Genomic DNA, 23,934 nt, shown 5'->3' with positions numbered 1-23,934 from the left:
TTTGGAATTCTTAGCAATCGAATTGAATCCTAATGAACCACATTGTTGATCACTTTGAGCTAATTGAATTGAATGGCTTATCTCCATAACCCACCAAAGGAAAATTAATTAGCCCACTTCATTCATCAAAACAAAGAACATGATTCTCAAAGACCTGACTAGCCCAATTAGCAAGTCGCTCTGGCACTAAAAGTTAATGTGGGACTATAGGATGTGTCACCTACAATGCTAATGCAAATGAAGTCAAAATGAAGCATAGACTACCGAATGACCAAGATGAGCACATCAAAGAATAGATCCAATAGGATCTTTGTGGCAAGATGAAGTATTAAAAAACACTTATTTTGAGACTACTTGCATGTGGCTCAACTCGAGAAACCAATGAAGTGGCCAAGAGATTACATATCTAGAAAGAAATCACTACAATTGTGTAGCTGTTTGCAAAATTTTCACAGATGTTATTAAAAAAAACCTTGTTTTTTTATTTTTTTTAAACATAAGGATTACATTATTTGCACTACATGGATTTGAAGATTACAATTGCTATCACAACTCAATTCTTAGATTATAGTTGATTAAATTATACTTATGTAGAGTTTTAATGAGTGAAAAATGCGCTCTCATGTTTTACTGAAGCTATTCGTTATGGTAAACCATTTTCAATTTTTAGTAAACCATCTCTTTTTTTATAAGCATTCTTTTGCGAGAAGAGAGGACCTGCTTCCTTCTATTTTTTGTTCTCATTCTCAAGAAAGTACAAGAATTTGCACTCTCTCAACACAAATGTGTGAGAAGCAATGAAACACACATACAAGAATGCTCACATTCTTTCATTGCATCCACCATTGGTGTTATGTAGATTTTTCTCATGGCTTTGTTCATATGCTTTTATTTTTAAAAAGTTCATAATATGCATCTTTGAGTGCAATATTTCTATGGGGTCAATTATGCTTGTGATTGCATGTTTAATGTCATTTACATTTAGCTTTATTTAGTATACACACTTTTTTTTGCATGTCCCCCTTCAAGGAAGGCTTTAGCCTTCATTATAAGGGTTGAAGATTTTTCACTAATAAACTTATTTTTTTAACATCTTAAAGAATAGCAGCATGTATTGTGCATCCCATATTAATATATATACTCCTCTATCTTAACACCCCCTTCTTTTCCATTTTTGGTGTAAATGTCTTGGGTTTTGTGCCAAGTACTTGCCTTCCCATTGTTAACATTGCACTGATGTCGCTCTTCAAATCTTTCCTTTCGCTCTCTTCTTCTTTTTCTTTTTATTCTTTTTGCCAATAAACGAAACATCCATATTGCTAGGTCCAAGCACTGACACTCCAGCATGCTTGGCTTGTGCCCTAGTCATCCCATTAAGTGGTATGGGCTTTGAATCATCATGAAGTGTCTTTATTCCAAATAGTCCTGAGGGAACTGATGGCATGTTGGAGCCACAAAATTTTCCACATTAGCAATAATTGTGCTTTGGTAATGCAAGATTTTCCAAATTAGTAATAATATTATTGCTAAGGTGCCAAGACCTGTATGCCCATATGGAGGATCTTGGCACCTTATCACTCGTTTGACTAGGCTCTCAACACATCAACACCCACACTAGTCGCACATGAATAATAGTGGTAAATCAGTAAATCCCACAGGATACACATACAAATATAAGACAAGCTCTTACATATGCTTTGTGGAGAGCAATGATACAGTTGATCGAGGTTTTTACAAAATGCATCTCTCTCTCTCTATACGGGCTTGCGAGCAGTGATGGCAGCAAATTTAATGAGACCAGAACTGTATCCCTGCACCATGTAGCCCATAGCGATAGCTCCTTGGAGGACCGTCCAGCCTATGTCAAGCACACCACCAACCAATCATATCCAGTTGTTCCTCACAAGTATTAAATGTGCTTCCCACAATGCAGCTAAAGACTCACCAGATCTCGCAAGTCCAAGCAAGCCCTTCAAACTTAGAGCTGACACAATCACTGCTGGCCAGAAAGGAGTAACATGGGCTGACCAATCGGCATGCTTTATATCCTGGTACGAAACGTGCACAAGAGAAACAAGTTATCAAGACTTAGAGACTGAATGAGTGAGCGCAGGCCTTACAACAATGCTAACTTCAAACCACAACCATCTTCTCAATATATGCATCCAACAGCACATGCTTGTTTGCTGTTCCACGATTTTCATGTCCAGTATATTATTTAGTTGAATACAGCGCCTTCTTTAGTTGAATACAATCAAGAATAACCTCCTTACCTTACCGCTATGACCCCACTGAAATTTTTGAACAGTATGCTCACCTGAAGTTGCAAGGATTCACCAATCTTGACATAGTCTGACGTTGCACACCAAGCTGGAAGATAATATGCATCACATATTTTGTCCAAAAGCTCCTGAAATAACCAAAATCTCTCTCTCTCTCTCTCTCTCTCTCTCTCTCTCTCTCTCTCTCTCTCTCTCTTCCGCAATGAGGGTAATTATATAATATCACATCAAAATACAAAACGCACGGCAAAGAAACAGCAGAAATTGCTCTCTCTCTCTCTCTCTCTCTCTCTCTCTCTCTCTCTCTCTCTCTCTTCCGCAATGAGGGTAATTACATAATATCACATCAAAATACAAAACGCACGGCAAAGAAACAGCAGAAATTGCTCTCTCTTTTTTTTTCGTAAAAGGTAATTGTATTAATTACGAAAAGTTTCCATGATTACAAGATACACGATGGCTCTACCCCATCATGTGTACAAACTGACTGTTTACAAGAACCAGAGGGCCAAATAGTTACAAAATCATGGCAAAGACGCGGAGGAATTGCCATGTGCCAGGGGCGTAAGTCCTCCCGAGAGAGGATGTCAGAGTGCCGGAGAAGATCTATCTGCCAATACAAGAAACCTTTAAGCCTAGCAATATGCCGCTGAACATTATAAGCAGAATCAAAAAGAAAAGCATTCCGAATGGTCCAGTTGTGCCAACAGCCCCAATATCGAAGAAAGTGAAACAAGATCTTCATATGTGGCTGTGTCAGTGTGGGATATTTGGGCTGCACGAAAACCCAATCAAACGGGCGAAGCGATAAACCAACCACTGCTTGCCAGACGGCTGACAAGAATGACCAGATTTTCTGAGCAAGGGGGCAAGAAATAAAACGATGACGAGCGGATTCCACAGTGGTGGTGCAAAAGAAACAGTTGCCATTGGAGATTCGGCGCTTTGAAAGAGCTGAAGCAAGCGGAAGACCACCAATCATCACCCTCCAAAGAAAGACCTTATATTTGAATGGTGTCTTATTTAACCAGCCCTCCATCACAGTTACCCTCCACCATGACGAGGGTTTATGCAATCCCCATAGAATAAATTGCTCTCTCTCTCTCTCTCTCTCTCTCTCTCTCTCATAGCAGCAACAGCGGATTTTTTCAGCAGTAGAAGAATATAACATGGTGTAGAGTCACTCATAGCCAACTTGAATACACATGCTTGCACAAGATTTGCAAAACACAAGATAGGGAACTAGAGATTGTTCAAAAGTAGATAAAGGCATGTATGGATGAAATGTTAGGCAACATGCAAAAGGGCATACAGGTTGATATACCACAAATGCTCTGAAAAGACACATACAAAAGCCGATTGAAAAGGATGAAGAAAGACATGTATGTCACAAAGTCATGTAACGGTAAGGCTTAAAAAATGCAAAACACATATGGAGTTGTACTCACAAGAGGATGTGCAGATTATCCCAAAGGTACATGATGATATAAGAAAGATTTGTGTACTTGTGAGTACGTCAGAAAGTCGTGTAATGGTGGAACTCCACAACAAGGTTTAAAGAATGCAAAAACAATGGTTGTGGCCTGCAAGAGCCAACATAGTGGTAGTGGAAATGAACTACCTCAACATTTAGACCCAATCCCACCCTCCCCAATTGATCCTCAACACCATCTTCTGATGCGAATACTCGGTCTCCTTCGTTGAAGGAAAAAGGGAGTGGTGGGTTCCAACCATCACAAAGACCCTTCTGGCATTACTTGCCTAAAAAGAATAGATTTTATACCTTTCCCGACCATGTAGATGTTAGACTCACACCCAAAATCACCCCATTGCAGCTATGGGTATTCTACCCCTACCTAAGTTGACCATACCTAATTTGAATCCAATACCAATTTCCAAATCAACCTCAGCCCCTTTCAACAGTGATGGTGCCACTCCAAGGGAGTTGAGGTAGGTTCTTTGCCAAGAAAATAACACAATTTCTTTCATTTTTTTTTCGTGAAGATAATTGAATTAAGAAGTAAATATTTACATCAGATCAGCAAAGAAAAAATAGACACAAATGAAAGTCTACCAAGACTCTAACATAGAAAGGACAGTTGGTGTGGAGCAACAATATCCAGCCGAGAGCAGCAATGTCAAGAAGAACTAGATTAGCTGACCCCATAGAGGAGTTCTGCCATAACACGAAACCACAAACATGGGCCACATGACCATGGATGCCCGATGCTAAATCAAAAATAAAGGCAATTTGAGTAGGCCAAATATGCCACAGGGCTGTCTATCTAAGGAAATGGAAGAGGCAGGAATAATTTGAATGCAAAGTAGACATAGAGGTCATCTTTCCCATAATTCACGAACGAGCTGATATCCGGTGCTGAGTCGCGGAGGACCACACACGGGAAACAAAACTCCAAATTCGTTGAGCAACAAGGCAAGAGACAAAGAGATGAAGCAATGTCTCATCACATGTGCAAAATATACGACAACCAGCAAAGATCTTGCAAGCACGCAACACATCCCCAGTTGAAAGAACCCCAATAAGCAACCTCCACATGAACACTTTACCCTGATAAGGAACCTAAGACTTCCAGAGTTGGATGAATCTTTCCTGCAACTTCTTTTTGCTATCCCGAATATGCCATAATTTATTACCCTTTCCAATGATCCATCTCTTGGCCTCCACCATGTGATGATATATCTGATTAGATGACCTTTTTTTGAAATCATCACGAAGCACAAACATCCAATCTTGCCAAGGAGACGATGGATGTAACGCTTGTCCTGTATGAACAACCAAATGTCATGATATCCTCAAGGCACTCGAAAGTGTTGAGGAATATGCCGGAAAGAATAGAGACAAGGCTGCCCAAGAATGAGACCATCAAGGACTGTCTGCAACCCCAAACAAGCCATCCGATTAAGCTTGTCTCGCTGCAACTCTTTATTAGGCCAATCCAACAACCTGGAGGTAGCCAGTACTTCTTCTTGTAGCGAATTCTCCTCCTTACGAAAATCAAGGGGGCGCCAAACTGCAAAACGTAACCTCTCCTGCCAAGATGTAATCAAATGAGAAAGGAGAAAAGACTAGGAAACCCTAATAGGCCTCGTGGAATTAAGCACATGCCACCAAGAAGAGTGAATAACCATGCTACCATGAGAGATGCTAGGCCTTTCTATGAAAATTTTGGCAATATCTGACCAAGGGTGACTTTGTACAAAATGTGCCTGCAAAAGACCTAGTCTCAAAGCAACCATATGCAAATTAACATCCAATAAAGCTGCTCCCCCATCCTTTTAGGAGTAGTCACATGCTGCCACAAAATCCACACCTGACCCAAACAATTCCCTTTCTTTTTCCACAACATGAATTGGATAGGCTGAACCAGTTCCAAAAGAGACATCTTAGTCCAAGGAAGCAGTGGCAGAAAAAAGAAAATCACAACTTCATGCCAACCCAAGACTTGCAAATCATTCTTCGTATAAGAAAGCAGTGTAGATTTATGAGCATTAATATGTAGTCCCAATGCCAAAGCAAAAAGATTCCACGTAATCATTGCCCAATTAACATTAGTGCGATCAATCTTAAGGAACATAGAGGGATCATCAGCCAAAGATTGACCCGAAATTTGGGCACCACTAAGAAGAGACAAACCAACAATCTCACCTTGATCGGCCAACTTATCCAACAATGAGAGCATCGGGTAAGTGACTAAAGCAAATAGCAAAGAGCTAAGAGGGCAACCTTGCCGAAGAGACCGAGACAAGGCAATTTCATATGTGATCTCTCAATTAACTGCAATACAAGCCACAACACCCTAACTAATGGTATCAACAAGAGAAATCGTGTGAGGACCAGATCCCATGGTGGACATTAACTGCCGCAAAAAAGACCAGGTTACATGATCAAATGCCTTTTCAAGATCAAATTGAAGCATAGCAACCTACTAGCGTGAAGCTTTGGCATAATCAATCCCCAATTGAACATTCAAAATGTTATGCATTATATTCCGACCCTTAATGAAACCATATTGACGTGGATGAACCAACGCCTGTGGCCCCCGCCTATGCCCCATCGCCATCCCCCCCTTGTCTGTGGCCTTGCACCAGACCCCCCCCCTCCTGATCCCCCCCACACTGCCCCTGCATCCCCCGCCCTGCAGTCCCCAGCCCCATCTAGCAAACCCACCACCCGCACCCCCCGGCTATCGCCCCCCCCCCAGTTGCTCCCTCCCTCTGCAGCAACTTTTCCCCCACCGGTAGCAAAGCAGCATGATTGGTAAGTTCTCAGCAAGGACGCGCAATGGAAACCTCTGGTCAAACGCCGATGCATTCTACAAGTGCCCCCCAATCAAACACCTTGCGCATCATCCTCCTCTCTGAGAAACAGCTCTTAGCTATCCGTGCCACAGAGCTGGAGTTGAAAGAAACAACGATCTTTGGTCAGGTCGTAGGACACTCCCCATCCAGGGCCGAGCTTTGGGATTGGCTTCACTTCACACTGCGCATTGGCATAGCGCACATCGTAGGACACTCCCCATCCAGGGCTGAGCTTTGGGATTGGCTTCACTTCACACTGCGCATTGGCATAGCGCACATCGTGGAGGTAGTCCTCATGGGTCAAGGGATTTTCATGGTTCGACTTACCTCTGTGGACGCAGCTCGTGAGCTAGTGGATAGCTCACCCTATGCCTCCACGAAGGGAGTCATTTACATGGTTCCTTGGTACAGTGGCTTCATAGTGGAGACATTTGCACTCCATAACAGGTTTCTTAGACATCTGTGGACGCAGCTCGTGAGCTAGTGGATAGCTCACGAGTTGCATCCACAGAGGTACATGTAAATGACCCCCTTCGTGGAGGCATAGGGTGAGCTACAATGACCCCCTTCGTGGAGGCATAGGGTGAGTAGCTCACCCTATGCCTCCATGAAGGGGGTCATTTACATGGTTCCTTGGTACAATGGCTTCATAGTGGAGACATTTGCACTCCATAACAGGTTTCTTAGACATCTGGTCACTTTACTTTTCCCTAAACGGGCAGTAGAGTACCACCAGCTAGTGGAGGACTTTGGACGGCTCTTCGGTGCAGTTCTTCCTGCCTCCTTCACGGATCCAGTGATAGCTTCAAGAGTCCCAAAGGTACAGGTGGCTGTGAAATATATACAGAGCATACCAAAGTTCTTGGAGATTGAAGCAGGAGGACACTCCTTAGACAGCAGGTCATTGTGACTGGACAACCAAGGCAGTGCCTACACTACCACGACTTTGGCATCATGTAATAGATTGCATGCACTTTGGAGCCAAGGCGGTTCCACCAATAGGCCCGTAGGTGAATGCTGACGGTTTTACACGGGTCCAAAGATGACAGAGAGGGAGATGGCGGGGGGGCCGCGGTCAGCCCCTCAGACACAACCACGGCAGCAAGGAGCAAGAGGGCAAGCAATGGGCCCGTGGTAGAGTACCGCGCTGCTCCCTCTACCTACCCTACCTGACAAGACCATAGTCCCCCACATCCACCACCCGCGCCACAGGCTACCTCACCTAAGATCCCACAACCCCCACACCCACCCTTCCCCTTCCCATGGATCCCCCACCAGCCCTAGCCCACAACACCCCCTTCCAAGGCCACCGGCCCTCCCCACACCCGCTCTGTACCTCCGTCCAACCCACCATCCCTCAATTTTTCTCCCCCCCACCATCGCCCCCGCCGATCAGTCCCCCTGATCCACACCCGGTATAGGTGATCCCCCCCTTGCCCATCCCCCCTCTTCCCACAACAGGTGATGAGCCACATACACCTACATCCTCCACTCACCAACAACCTTGCCCCCCCCCCCCCCCCCCACACAACCACCAACTCATCTGTCCTTGCCGCCATCACACTTTCCCGAGACAGGCCCAGCTGGTACCAGAAGAATTTTTTCGCAGTGGTCCGTGGTCCTACTTTAGAGTTGCGGAGCGCGGAGGAGTTTCCACTACCTCTAGAGGTGGGGATCTTCGAGATACACAAGTCAAGGAGTGGCAAGGTCCATCTATGAGCATCACCGGATGGACCAAACTATGCCTTCTTCCTTCAGACCTCTCACTCAGGGGACTGGATGATGACACAGATAGAGGAGGAGGTGAAGAGTCAAGAGGCAGATCACATCTCCCAGTGGATGGGAGAAGGAGGACTAGCACTATTTTCACAGCAAAGGCCAGGTTACATGATGGACATTAACAAGTGGGCTCGTGCGGAGGTCCCACACTTGAGCATTATCTTTTGAGCCCCTCCACAGTGGAGAGCACCGATGAATGTGATCGAGTGGCCCTTGGCACAGGCTGCCCGTTTCTACCAGTGTACAGTGTCACGACTCTCAGCATGGCTAATAGATGCCCTCGTGGTACCACCTGGAGCATCTATCACTCCCATTGTCAGGGTCACCAAGGGGGAATGGAGTTCGCCGTCCAGGCCTATGGCAAAGCGTATTCGCATGCCCCATAGCTCTTCCTCTTCATCAGCAGCTTCCACACCAAACAGATGCCTGTTCGGTTAGTCACAGGTTTCCCTAAGAGTATATATCTTGCATCCTGGAATATGAATAGTCTCCACTACAGTGAGGCGCGTGGTTCTAGGAAGTTGATTGTTTGGCACGAGTTCCAGCCGACCCTTGCTAGACGGATCGACATCCTACTTTTGCAGGAGCACAAGCTCACCCCCACCCAAGCCCATCGGGTAGGAAAGGTACTCCCAAGCAGTTCACACACTTACTAGGAGTATGCCATCGGTGCCCACAGCACGAGTCAAGGCGTATGCATCTCTATTGGTCCGAGCCTTACCACCTGTGTACGTGATCACGGGGCGATTGTGGCAAGGAGGGTTCTATGGATCAAATTGGATATTGGGGAATCGTGCCTTGGAGTCCTCAATGTCTATGTCCCTATGGAGGTTAGGACATGCAGCATGTTCTCGGTGGAGATTGCAGTAGGACTCTCAGAGGTGGACTCTTGGATTGTTGGAGGAGATTTCAACAAACTAGAGACCCTAGAGGACTAGCAAGAAAGAGGCACAAACTACCAGGGTATGGTTGGAAAGAAGTAAGAGGCATGGAAGGTCTTCCTCCTCGCAGTAGGAGCACGCGATGCCTGGAGGGACCCATCATTCCACAGGAGGGAGAGGTCGTTGGACTTCTCCTGGTGATATAGGTAGCTGGGTGGACTTTTGCTGGAGCGACTGGACAGTTTCTATGTGGGAGAGTGGGGTGCTCTTGCGGAGGCCAAGTAGGGTGGTTGGCCGGTACCACTTTGTCTGATCACTGCCCGGTCCTCCTGACACTAGATTTCCCAGTTTCAGCCTTGGACACAGGATCCTATCGGTTCCCCGACTCGATCTACAGTAGGGAGGAGATTTGGAGGTAAATTGAGCAGCTCTGGACTAGGGAGTGGGACGAGAGGGACCGGATCGCAGAGGAGGTTGCAGAGGTCCTAGCCCAGTTGAGCAAGATCTGCCAGGAGGCAGCCCTACAGGCCAGGCAACAAAGCTAGGAGGAGGAGAGAGCATTCCGATAAGACTTGGCAGCCACACAGAGACTTCTCCAAGAGGAACCAGGGGACCCCATTCTCCATGCACAAGAGGTGCCTGCACGGGCAGCCCTCGCCGGCCTTGAGGACAAGCGCTCAAAGTTTTCCTTCTGTAACTCAACATCTTTTTGGGCACGGAAGGGGGACACAATGTGCAGAGAGTTTTCCTAGGTGCGTTAGTCTCCCACTTCAGGAGAGCAGATTCGAAGCCTCCAAGATCAGTATGGGAGGATTTGCTCCAGCTTAGATGAGGTGATGGAGATTGCGACTGACTACTATAGACACCTCTTCCAGCAGAAGGTAGTCTCAGCCAGAGGATAGGGCTGTAGAAAGCAGGTTTAGAAGCACATCCCATCCATCGTCATAGAGGAGATGGGTCGCTCCCTCCTAGAGCCCTTCACAAAGAAGGAATTAGAGAAGCCTTTCCATGCACGTGACGGGCAAAAATGCCCGGGAGAGGATGGTCTTTCTAAGGCCTTCTTCGCTACCTACTGGGAGGTGGTGAAGGACCCCCTACCACTGGCCTTTCAAGGAATCTTCAGCTCAGGACAGATGCCAAGGAGTCTATCGGCAGGTCTTATCAGTCTCCTCCCCAAAGGGAGAGACCAGTTGGAGCTATCCCAATGGAGACCGATCACACTGTTGTTAGTAGCCTATAAGCATAGTTGCATTCGTACTAGATACGGACTAGTTTGTTCAGTACGATTCGTACCGTACCGTACGGAACGTATCCGTATCATTTCATACTAAAAAATAGGCTATTTTTGGCCTCTGAAGACTAGACCATACAATATCTTCCAACTCCTAAGCCTTATGTTTATTATCATAAATCCAAGTCTCTCTCACATACACACACACTCTCTCTCTCTCTCTCTCCCAACTTCCAAGATGAGTATGCGATTCCAAGAGCATCCTCTCTCTCTCTCTCTCTCTCTCTCTCTCTCTCTCTCTCTCTCTCTCTCTCTCTCTCTCTCTCTCAAAAGAAAGAAGAGTCTGTTTGTCCATCCACCCTAACCTTTGCTTTGTTCTTTGATGTATTACATATACACTCCCATCTGTCTTCTAGTAGCGCATTGTGCATGTTGTGCATGAGGTTTTTCCTCGTTATCCTCATGTATTCATCCTATTAACTCAAGTGACATTGCTATTTTAGCTCTAAACATGTGTTCTATTATCTATAATCCAAAATAACCAAGTTTTTTTTTTCGTACTAATATCGTACCATACCTTATAAAATCATAAGGTACCAATTAGTACCGTATTTTATCGTATCGTACCTTTCATACATAACAACCTTGCCTATAAGGCACTCCCTAAGATGATCGGTAGGCAACTCCGCCCCGTGCTTCTAGACATCATTCATGACACACAGACAGATTTTGTCCAAGATAGGACCATCCCTAGCAATGTCTTCACCTTCTTCAAGGCGACTGAGTGGGCCCAGCATGCCCCCCCCTGGTGCAGTGTCCCCCGCCTCCCTAGCCTTGCGGCCCCGTTGTTGGGAATAAAATCCCTCGTGCCTTTTAATATGCTCGTGTGTAAAACACACCCTTAGTACTTGTACTTACACATATGTCTATCTAAAAACCTAAAGTGGTACACTCATTGTACCTACAATCGTGCACACTCTCTACTCTGCTCTCTCTCACTCTTTGTCTCGCTACTGCTAACGAACACTAATTGTCTCAATCTTCATGCCTCCCCGTCACTACAAACTGGTATCAGAGCGGGCAAGAGACAACTAAGGTCTTGCAGGAGTCTCAGGTGGACTCGATGAGCAGCAATCGACAGTCGATAGGTCATGCAAACAGCCATTGAATAGGTCGTTAGGCAAAAGGCCCATGCAGCTCAGGTCGTCCTAAAAAAGAACTAGTGTGTGTGGCGACTTGGCAGCGGGGTCCAGCTGACTAGGGAACCAAAGTAACGTTGAAGACCAGCGGGCAGCGACCAGAGAAGGGAGCAAGCGTAGCAGCATGGCAAAGCTGATGACAGACGTGACACGGTCTAGAGGTGCAACAGACCAGCGGGGCTCATGGACGGCTTCAGCGGTCGACCAACGAACGGGATGACTCAGGCGACCAGCGGGTAGGAGTTTGGTAGGCGCCACGTTGCCTCACAAGTCACGGACCTAAATGGCCATTGACCTGCCATTTTTTCTTCTTTTCAGAAATATTTGAGATTATTTTTACCTCCTCTCCTCCAGGTGTTTGCGTGTGCAAGAAAAGTGCACAAATCTGCGTAGGTTTAGGCCCAAAAACTTGGGGCTTTTCTTGGATTTGGAGACTTTAACGCAAAACTTGACAGTCTGCCTCAAAAATTGTAAGAACTTGTGACATTTTATCTCCGACATTTGGGGTTTTTCATGTACATGAAAAATTGGGCTGAAATTTACCCTATTTCTTGACATTGATGCACATCTGGACCCCGTGCAATTTGGGGGTTTTGCAGTTTGGGTCAAATTTATGCACCATTTGGTCATTTTATGTACATGCGGGTTTAATTCCATGCAATTTGGACATCTAACACTTGAAAAATTTGGGGATTTTGCAGTTTGGGTAAAATTTATCCAATTTCTCGACATTGATGCACATCTGGACACCGTGCAATTTGGGGCTTTTGCAGTTTGGGTAAAATTTATGCACCATTTGGTCATTTTATGTACATGCGGGTTTAATTCCATGCAATTTGGACATCTAACACTTGAAAATTTTGGGGATTTTCCTGAATTTGCTCTATTTTGGCAAAATTAGCTTGTCCTATGCATGTCAGAGACAGTGCAGATGTATGGTTAATGCTTTGAGCAAAAAAATTTGGGGCTTTTGACAATGCATGTCAAATTTTATGCCCGTGGATACATGTACAACAGAAATTGCAGCTAAAATTTGGGATTTCTCATGTAATGAGATGTATATGCCCTTGGAACAGCTGTAATCAGTTGCGGAATGCTGTAGCACATGGTTTGGTGCTTCTGAAAATTTAATTACAGATCTGAAATCTCTGCTTCTACGTGGTTATTTATTATTGGTTGGTACTTGTTTGTACCTTGGTCACTTGTGTGACAGTTTGGGCCTGCAGTTGCTGAATTGTTTAGTCACATTTGGGCTGAAAATCATGGCTGGCAGCAGTGACAGTAGTAATCTCATGCACATAAAGAAGCTTGAAGGAGCACATAACTTTGCAATTTGGCAAAAACAATGCTACAATATCCTGTTGCAAAAGAAGCACGCAAAGCCGATTAAGACCAAAGAGGCAAAGCCTGTAGATATGGAACAGGATGATTGGGATGAGCTAAATGAGCTTGCACGCTCAACCATTGAGCTATCGATTTCCGATGCCTTGTTGTTCAACATTGAAGGTTTGGATTCTGCATATGCTATATGGACTCCACTGGAAGAACTATAGAGTGCCGCAAGCAAAGTGTTTGCTGGTTGGTACTTGTTTGTACCTTGGTCACTTGTGTCACAGTTTGGGCCTGCAATTACTGAATTGTTTGGTCACATTTGGGCTGAAAATCATGGCTGGCAACAATGACAACAGTAATCTCATGCACATAAAGAAGCTTGAAGTAGCACATAACTTTGCAATCTGGCAAAAACAATGCTACAATATCCTGTTGCAAAAGAAGCAGGCAAAGTCGATTAAGACCAAAGGGGCAAAGCCTGCAAATATGGAACAGGACAATTGGGATGTGCTAAATGAGCTTGCACGCTCAACCATCGAGCTATCGATTTTCGATGCCTTGTTGTTCAAATATGGACTCCACTGGAAGAACTATAGTGCCGCAAGCAAAGTGTTTGTTGGTTGGTACTTGTACCTTGGTCACTTGTGTGACAGTTTGGGCCTGCAGTTGCTGAATTGTTTGGTCACATTTGGGCTGAAAATCATGGCTGAAAAACAATGCTACAATATCCTGTTGCAAAAGAAATAGACAAAGCCAATTAAGACCAAAAAGGCAAAGCCTATAGATATGGAACACGACGATTGGGATGAGCTAAATGAGCTTGCATGCTCAGCCATCGAGCTATTGATTTCGATGCCTTGTTGTTCAACATTGAAGGTTTGGATTTTGCATATGCTATATGGACTCCACTGGAAGAACTGTATGCACAAAAGAGTGCCGCAAGCAAAGTGTATTGGCTAAAAAAGCTTATGGATTTGCGTATGAAAGAGGGTACAGCAATGTCTACTCACTTGAGTAAGTTTAACTCCATTTTCAGCCAGCTGGTTGCCTTGAAGTTCTTGATTGATGAAGAATTTAAGGCTACGTTCTTGCTTTGCACTCTTCCAGAGAGTTGGGATACATTCAAGACTGCTATGAGCATTTCTAATTGATTCTTTTGTATGCTGATGTAAAGAGTGCTCTACTTATGGAAAAAATGAATCGGCAGAATAATGCGTCCAATAGGTCTTCTAGTGCTTTGCATACTAGGGGTAGATCACAGCAGAAAGGAAAATCTGATAGCAAGGGACACAGTAAATCATGAGGCAAAGATGTTAAATGCCATCGTTGTGGCAAGAAGGGTCACTTTAAACGTGACTGTTACAAATGAAAGAAAGAGAAAGGAAAGGGCAAGAAGACAGATGATAGCAAGGAAGAGAAGAAAGAGGGTCAGAAGAGCAACGTTAAAATTGAAGAGGTGAATGTAGTCACTCATGACAGTGACAGTGGGAATGACGTACTGTTTGTCTCTTCACACTTTGGTGCACATGCTTTACTTGCAGATACAGATGATGACATGCATACCTAGATTCTCAATCAAGGTTGATGTGTATGCACTGTACGTAATGTACGGTACATATTTATACGTTGTTCCGTATAGATAAAATCTGTGTGTATGTAAAAATACGTACCATTGTAAAAAATATCAATCTATATGGCATTTCATATCAAAATAAACATAAAAACATCCAAATAAATTTTAAATTATGAGAGAGACCTACAAGACAATCTAATAAGGTCTTTGCTAATACGCATTTGATTAGTAATCACAAAACCCTTCCCGCACGTTGTAAAACTTGTTACTTCAGAAATCAAACATCAGATACCAAAACCAGTTTTCAATCAGAGATCAATCTTCAATCACCAATCACCACTCTTAGCTCACTCTTAGCTCTATATAAACTGATGAATCAATGTTTACACAACAAAAGTCTCGACTCTCATCCATGTTAAAAGGCTGCAAATGCATCAAAACAAACTGAATACAATGCACATACTACATAGCAAGCTGCAACACTACATCATAGAAATGTCCTCAAAAGCCCCATAAGGGCTAGTCTAGAGTCTAGACTCCACAATGAAACGTGATCTAAGAGTCAAAACTCCTCATTTGATGATGATGATGACGATGCACCAAAAGAGAGCAAATCCCCATCTGTCAGGACATTGCCCTCGTCGTCATACTCAAGCTCTGCCATCACAGGCACATGTGATGATGTGCAAGATGTATCATGAGATCCGTATGCTACATCATCATCTCCTGGCTCTCTCTAAGTATGAATGAGAGTGGCAGTCTCATTCGCCCGAGTCTGCTGCGTATGAACAGGCAGCTTCCCCCGACAAATGCCCCTCCGTCTAGCGCTCTCTGAATTTGCAGCCTCCTCACGCAAAGGTATCACCAAAGCCCGTGCACGTGACCTCATGACATGGTGATCGATGCTCTCCAACTCTCTATGAAGGAGTCGTATAATATATGTCTGCTCGTCTCTGACACACTGCTCCACGTTGTCCTCAGTAGAGGCTGGAACCATCTTCACATGGGTCGGATCTGCCTATGGAAAAGCAAAATCCGACAAGTTAGAACCACAAGAAATGACTTAATTATATTGAAATGTGTCAAAAAACGTATGACATCAGACAATTAAATATACATGCTTAGGTGTCTCCAAAGCATGATAATCTCGCACGAGCTTCATGTTCGTTCCGCAATACACTAATCGCTCCAGTTGAGCTGTACTAAGTCGATTGCGGATCTTCGTGTGAACCAAGGAGTAGGCGCTCCAATTACGCTCACAAGCACCAGCAAAACAATCCTACGATCATGAATCATGATACGATTTTGGAGTCAAAACCCTTAATGAATTAAACTTTAAAGATGGATAAAATTGTGAAAGAGTCAAGAGTACCTGCGAGAGGATTCGAAGAGCGAGATGAGTCAGCTTTGAAAGACCTTGTCTTCCATAGCTCGGCCACCACATGAGAGGAAATTTCGTCCCCTCCTCTCTCAAAACCACCGCTCTAGCAAAGGATGGTCCTAGATTGTTCATAAAACCCACCATCTCTACATCAACCTCAAGTTGCTCATCCTCGTCGTACATTATGTTGATATACTGGTCTTTCTGTGTGAGCAAAGTGCTCTCACTAAACAGCTCTGGCTTCTTGTAGAGGGGATGAAGCAATGCAGCCATCCCATGAATGGGACGGCTCATATAAATGTCCATCGCCGCTCTACAATAGCCAGGATGTCACCTCGGCTACAAATTGACAAGCCAACATTCCAACAATTATTATATAATATAACTTTAAACATATTGTTGCATTGTGTATATTATTTAATATTAATATAATCAAGCCAACATTCCAACAATTATTATATAATATAACTTTAAACATATTGTTGCATTGTGTATATTATTTAATATTAATATAATCAGCCAAGAACAATATCCAAGTGTACACTCATCGAGACTCTGTCAATGTCGTACAAGCAGCAATATGGCGCTTCATCTCCATGAAGAGATGATAGACTAGTCCAAGAGTAGAGCCCTCCATATCTGTGACTTGGAGGAGGACATGGATAGGCTACAATGCCACTATCGAGCTCTGTACCTCTGTCCAAAAGGCCTCATCAAGCACTTTCCGCTGAATGTATCAAGTGGCCTTTGTTTGCCCATGGTGCATAAACCTCCATTTCGGGTCCACCACAGTCTGTAGTATTGGATCCCACAACCTAAGAAGCCTCTGCAAGACCAGGAACATATAAGAAAACCTGGTCTTCGAGGATCGCACCATATCAAGTGCACTATGGCTCCTGAAGATGGCCAAAGCCTGATGTTTTTTTCGGAAAAATGTAGTAATCTTCGTAGCATCTGCAACATGAGGTTGCACCCATGGCAACTTTCCAATATCCACCATCAGCAGGTCCAAGCAATGTGCAAGGAGTCCAAGCAATGCGAGAAAACTCTGCCTCGACCAATTCACCCATACGCTTGCAATTTGAAGCATTGTTTGTCACCACTTGGACCACATTCTCTGGCCCAACATCCAAAATTGCATGTCTAATGTGGTGATAAATAAACTCAACACGGATGGATTCTCCTACCTTTCCTCCATCCACAGCCCGCAAGAAGTATGTGCCAAGACATAAGGACACCAAAATATTGATAATGTGTTGTCTACGCATATCACTCTAGCCATCAGATATGATGGTGCACCCAAAAGACTGCCATCCTGCCTTGACAGGTACCAATGCCTTGCCTATCAAGGCTTTCTGCTCTTCAAGCATCGTGATACGCATTTTGTTATACTCCACCCCAGACCACGAGTCTATGTGGCCAACCTCTGCTATGGCCCTCACCATTCTTTTACCACAAGAATGCGAGCAATCTCCATCTCAACCACTTTTTGTCTCTCTTTCACCCACAAAAGAGATGGCACACGTGAAGGCAAAGTCCTCTGTCTCAGCACATGTGCATCATCATCCTCATCAACCTCCTGCATGACACGGGCCCTCTTTCTGCCCCCTGTAGGCTGGCTATCCTGTGTGGAAGAATCACCCCATCTCCCCCACAAGCGCATCATGAAGTGCATCTTGAGTGTGTTGGCTGCCCCTTACCTTCTTTGAACCCTTTGTTGTTGATGAATTCTCAGCAATAAGCTTGTCTCTGATATCCTGCGGCACCTGCTTGCACCCACCACAATTGTCAGTGATGCCAATACCTGTCAAGTGTATCACGACACAAGAAATTGTGCTCGTGAGCTCGAAGTTGCAATACTTGCACTTCCATCTACGCGTGCCAGAACCAGCTTGGGTTGGCGTATTAATAACATCGATGACATTGGTGTGCTCCTACCAGTAGGGGTTGCATGGCTTCGGCATATTGGATCCTGGAAGCTGTGTGACACAAAGAAAGAGAGAGGCAGAGCTTCGAGCATACTCCAAAGGAAGAAAGAGAGAGAGAGAGAGAGAGAGAGAGAGAGAGAGAGAGAGGAACTCGAGAGGGAGTGAGAGAGAGGCGAGATTAATCATGTAGTACATTGGCCGCTCGCGGTTGAGAGAGAGAGAGAGAGAGAGAGAGAGAGAGAGAGAGAGAGAGTATATTAACGTCTCTAAAAGGCCAATGTGGCCTATGAGACCAAAGCAGTACATACAATGATAGTGTGTTTCTCATCTTGAACGAGAAAAATATGAAAAACATGCCTATAAGACTGAAAAAGAATGAAATAGTGTCCTATAAAAGGGAAACATGTCATTGATCTGAAAAGTGATCTGAAAGTGAGAGTAGAGAAAGGAAAACTCTCCATCAATGATATGTCTGTTCTCTAGGGAGGTGTATCTCTGCTTGGCTGAGGCGTCTCGGCATCTGTCTCCTGTGGCGCTCAATGATGGCTTTAATTTGTCTGTGGTGTGGATGTCTAGGCCTTTGTCCGGGTGGATGTGGGCGCCTAGACCGGCTAAGTGCCACTTCTATCCAAAGGGACACCTACAGAAAATGAGGTCCAATGATGATGTACTCCTGTAGGCTGTGTGGCAGTAGTAGTGGTATCTGCCATACTATGTCGTGTATCAATGAAAAATTCAGTGACTGCTCTCTGTCTATGTGAGCCGAGCTGTGGGGGCCTCCTACTCCGTAGAATTGTTGCTCTGCGCCTCTGGAGCTCCAAGAGGAAAAATCCCAAGCATCTCTAATCCTCAAACTGCATGATCCGTCTCAGGGGTCCAAAACCCTCTCGAAACAGACAGTGGTATCTACCTCGTATGTCATAATATACAGTCCATCGGCAGATGTAGTGTTCCTCTATCTCTGGCTCTCTGTCGCATAGTGGGCATATGCGTTCTTCTATCTGTATACCCTCCCATCTGCCTGTCTCAATCCTCAGGTGGTGGGATGAGGTGCGGATCTAACCAATAACTGTGCGTAGTCCATGAGGCAGCTATGTGTCCATGTAATTGGGTCGGGTGATGAAACCATCCTCAGATACCTGAAGGAAGTGGGTCTGGTAGTGTGCCATCCTCGTGCCATGGGGGGAGGGGGGTCGGATCCAGGTCTTCTCCGTATCTAACTTCAGTATGTCTGCTCTGATCACATGGTTTAGCTCTGATCGGCTTAGGTCAAGTGTAGGGCAATCCAAGCTATAGTCAAAGGGGGGTAGTATGTCAATCTGCAGCCCATGTAGACTCATCCATGTACTCATCTGAGCATACCAACAGTGTCTGTCACCGTCTGCTGCTAGTTGTCTAGAAGAGGCCAGGGCTAGCCGTGGGTATCTATCTTGGGGGAGCTCCCATAGTCTATGTATGAAAGTCACTACCTGGACCAAGGCCTCTCAGCCACCATGGGTGATGCTCCCAACTCAACTCTGATAATCTCATGTGGGGTCGAGCTCTTCGCTCGTATCATGCGTGAGATCATCATGACCAGTGGTCTTTCCATATGCTCCCATCCGTCATAGTATTCCTTCCCTGGTCCATCATGGTCTCCCAAAGGCTGTCTCCTCGTGTGAAAGAGACTCAGACCCCAAATAGTTGCCCCATATAGGAGTGTGGGTGTAACCAGGGTGTCAAAAAGCCACATTTTGGTGCGCGGCTCATGAAATTGTATGTGAGCACATTGCCTCTCCAATGCACCTAAGGCTGCATATGCTTTTGCCAAACGAGCCTCTGATGTCTCTCTCCAAGAGAACTGTGGTCCCTTCAATGTGACCCCCAAATAGACATAGTGCCTAACCATCTCCACTGGCTCTCCATCAAAAGTAAACTGGTGCTCAGCTCTTGTCACCCAAGCAACTAAAGTGTTAAATACCATAACTTTAGTTTTCCCAAGGTTCACCTTAAGATCTCTATCTCTGCAAAAAGCTGATAATGCATCCAAGTGTCTATTTAGTCCCTCAGGTGAGTCAGATATAAGTACAATATCATCAGCATAAAGTAGTAATGGTATCAGCACTCCAGCTAGGCTGGCTCCGACCCCACCAGTCCTATCCACATATTCTGAAATTTCATCTATATATAGCCCAAATAGTGTCGGTGAAAGTGGACAGCCTTGTTTCACCCCAATGGTGCTATTGACTGTATCTGAGATGCCCTCAGGTGTTCATACTCTGCCTGTCACTGTCTCATACAAGGCATAGATACTCCACTGTATCTCTACGGGCACATCAATGTCTTGCATTCTTCTCATGAGTCTAGCACATGGCACTGTGTCAAAGGCCTTGCGAAAGTCCACAAAACAGCAATAGATATTTTTCTTGAATGCCTTGCCTTCTTCAATGATTGCCCTCAATGTAAAGATATAGTCTAGAGTTGTATATCCCCTCCTAAAGCCAGCCTGGCCTTTTGATCTCAGGCCATGCATCTCAGCCCATTCACTCAATGCTTGTTCCACGATAGAGCCATATATCTTGGCCAGCATGTGTCTAATCATGATAGTTCGGTAGTTACTAGGTAGGGCGGGGTCTCCACTCTTAAAGAGCGGCACAATAATATGGTCTGACCAACAAGCTGCAAATCCCTCACAAACTGCCCTATTAAAGATGTGAGCCAGCGTTGGTGCCAGAATATCACAGGCATGCGTGAAGTGTTCAGCCACTAAACCCTCATGATCTTGGGCTCTTCCATTTTTCAGTTTCCATATGGCATTCCTCACTTTTTTTTCTGTGAAAATTTTGCAATTTGCTAGTCTTGAGGTTGAGGGGAGTGGCATAGACTCTTGGCCAAGAATATCATAGAGTGTGCAAGCATATCCATGCCAATCATCCGGTCTAGTAATTTGTAGGGGTGGCTGGTTCTCGTGCATCTTTTTCCATGCTCTCTTGCTGTCCTGCCCCAAGAACATGGAATACATTTCTGTTTCTAGTCTGCTCAGGTATTCCCGCTTCTTTTTGCGTACCAACCGTCTGAAGAGTGTTCGAGCATGCTTATGTGTACATATGCCAAGTGCCATCTCTCGCTGAAAACGTGCTCGTGTCTCTCTGCACTCATCATCATACCAGCCATTCTGTGGGGCATTACCTCATGGAGGTTTATCTGATGGTGTAGTGTGTGGGAAAGCGTATGTTGCTGAAGTGTGTATTATCTCGGCCAACTGTCCTGTAAACTCATCCAGAGAGGCCTATGTGTCTAGCTCCCTCAATGCATCTCGCACAGTAGTACTGTATATGTGTGAGGTCGCTTCCACAAAATCATAGCATGGCAATTTTGGTATGTGTGACTGTGCTTCGTGTATATGCCCATATTACATTGTGAAGGCTAGAATAGCATGGTCTGCTACTAATCCAATTGGTCTATCTGAGATTTCAAATCTTTTTATGTCAGGTAGCAAGTTGGATAATCCAATCAAATAGTCCACTGTGCTTGACCCCTTCTTGTTATTCCAACATGTGAAGCCATTAGATCTTGGCCACTGTGGTAGCCCGTTAAGGATGGCCAAACCATGTGCACTTCCCAATTCCATATTCTATTATCTCTCTATCTTGGGCTGATCTAACTAATCCCACTTCATCTAATGCAATATCTCTGAACATCTCATCACTAGTGTCAAAGAAAGCAGATTGGTTGTTTCCTGTGCGTGCATTAAAGTCTCCTGCTAGTAGAGCATCCCCAATTCTCATGTATCCTATTATGTCCTCATATAGTGGTGTATACGGGGATGCCTCTTTAGGGGCAAACTTAGAGTATGCAGGGGGAAAATAGCATATGGCAATATACATGTCTCGAGTTCTGCTTGTACGTAACCTGATCCACATGTATCTTGCCTCTACATCTCTATATACCACTTGGATTGTATCTCGGAGCTCTTCTCTAAATAGAATTGCCACACCTCCTGATCCCCTCGTCCCTCCAGGCCGTTTAGGCTGAGGACGATATACACTTTCCCATCTATATCCATATACATCAGGTAGACAGCTGTCTTTACATTGATGTGTCTCAGTATACATAGCAATGTCTATCCCTTTGAAAGTATCCTCAAAATAACCTACATCTGTCTTAAGGGAGCCATTGCAATTCCACAGTGTGAACTTCAAGGTCTCATAGGCCGCGCATCCTCATGCCGTCCTTTTCTCTGTGATGATGACTCTTCCATCTCTGTATACAACCCATTTACTTGCTTTTCATGCCTCTAGAACACGTGGCATATTTTTCCTCCTGTGGGCTAACTGGGCTGGGGTGAGGTCTTCATCTAGGTAGATTTTTTCTCCTTTGAGAGCGATCCTCTTGGAGAGGAAGGCTCTCTTCTTTTCCAGATCTCCAAACTTTAAGATGAGGACCAAGACCATGAGCGAGAGAGAGCGTGAGAATTACCTGGTTGCAATGTGCATAATGTGCAGAGACAGAGCGAAACAAAGCACTGCAGGCAAAATTCCGAAATAAGCCCAAATTCGTACGTTGAAGGTCAAAAAGCTGTTTTTAAAAAAAATAAGCGGACGGATCGATCCATACACGTACAGATCCGTACAATATGAACCGTACAATACGGATCGATCCGTGCGTACGTACAGCTGCAACCTTGTTCTTGATTCAATAGCTTCTTTTCATGTCACCCCTCATCGTGAGTGGTTCTCTACCTATACAGCGGGTCGACATGGTGTTGTCCATCTTGGGGACAACTATGCATGTGACATTGCAGGTATTGACAGTGTGCAATTGCAGTTTTAGCATGGCTCTGTCTTCACACTTCAGCATGTACGCCATGTACCTCAGCTCAAAAAGAGCTTGATTAGCACAAGGCAGCTAGATGATGATGGATTTCATACCACCTTTGGTGAAAGGAAATGGAAAATCTGTAAGGGATCTAGAGTGATTGCCAAAGGTTGTAAAAGTGATACCTTGTATCCTCTCCATGTATCTACTGTGAGTAATCATGTTGTTGTCGTGACCGAGCAGCCAAGTGTTTCTTTGTGGCATGGCCGGTTGGGACAGAGCCAAAGTCCTTTAAATGCATTTTTCTAGGATATGGTGACGAGGGTAAAATGGGATATAGATTATGGGATCCTGAGAAAAGGAAAGTAGTACGCAGCAATGATGTTATCTTCCGGAAAGATCGCATACATAAACAACCCGAAAAGACAAAGGAGATCCGTAGGGTTGTATTCCGGGAAGAAATACCTTTTGGATAGCAAAATGTGTCCATTGTACAGCAGCAAATACTTGCTGTAAATGAACCTGTAAACGCAGAAAATAATACTGAAAATGATCAGCCAGCTATTGCCCATGATAATGAACCACTACATGTGCAGGAACAACCAGGACAGCAAGTTGTTAATGCTGATTTGCAAGCTGAAATGCCAGGACAGTAGGCCGAAAATGCTCAACAACCAGCAAACAATGATCATTGGGTTAGGAGATCATCTAAGGCTACTAGACAACCTTATAGATTTGTTCCTGGTGCAAACAATGTGGCTGATTATGTCATGTTGACAGACTATGGTGAACCATCTTGCTTCAAGAAAGCAATGGACAAACAAGACAGCAAGAAATGGTATAAAGCCATGTTGTCAAAAATGGAATCTCTTGAGAAAAATGCCACTTGGGACTTGGTGCAATTGCCTAAAGGGCAGAAAACACTTCCATGCAAATGGGTTTACAAGATGGTCACTTCTGGTTCCTCACCAAAGCACAAAGCAAGATTGGTTGCGAAGGGGCACAAGCAGAAACATGGAATTGACTTTGATGAGATCTTCTCTCCTATAGTCAAGATGACAACCTTGAGAAGCATTTTAGGCTTGGTTGCAGCTGAAGATATGGAGCTCATACATATGGATGTAAAGGCTGCATTCTTACATGGTGATCTGCATGAAGACATATATATGCAGCAGCCTGAGGATTTGTGGAAAAAGGGAAATAGAAGATGATATGTAAACTCAAAAGGAGT

General features: G+C 44.6%; 1 protein-coding gene and 1 pseudogene across 2 annotated transcripts in view; both read right to left on the bottom strand.

The window, feature by feature from the left end:
* Positions 1–1,499: 1,499 nt before the first annotated feature.
* G-TMT (gamma-tocopherol methyltransferase) overlaps positions 1,500–23,934 on the bottom strand; it is a 75,177-nt gene continuing 52,742 nt past the window's right edge. For both annotated transcript variants that reach the window (XM_087675591.1, XM_087675590.1), the window contains 3 exons: positions 2,318–2,410; positions 1,946–2,048; positions 1,500–1,858 (listed from right to left, as the gene is read on the bottom strand). In XM_087675591.1, coding sequence (XP_087531717.1) covers positions 1,755–1,858; positions 1,946–2,048; positions 2,318–2,410 — 300 coding nt within the window. In that variant the 3' untranslated portion in view covers positions 1,500–1,754. The remainder of the gene's footprint in view (positions 1,859–1,945; positions 2,049–2,317; positions 2,411–23,934) is intronic.
* LOC148036716 (uncharacterized) lies at positions 13,415–17,957 on the bottom strand (annotated as a pseudogene).

The sequence above is a fragment of the Lygodium microphyllum genome, chromosome 4 (genome assembly GCF_053477565.2).
Source record: "Lygodium microphyllum isolate KBCC chromosome 4, Lygodium_microphyllum_v1.1.10, whole genome shotgun sequence".
NCBI classification, from domain to species: Eukaryota; Viridiplantae; Streptophyta; class Polypodiopsida; order Schizaeales; family Lygodiaceae; genus Lygodium; species Lygodium microphyllum.
Note: the sequence above shows the minus strand (reverse complement) of the source record. Positions and strands in the feature narration are given on the sequence as shown.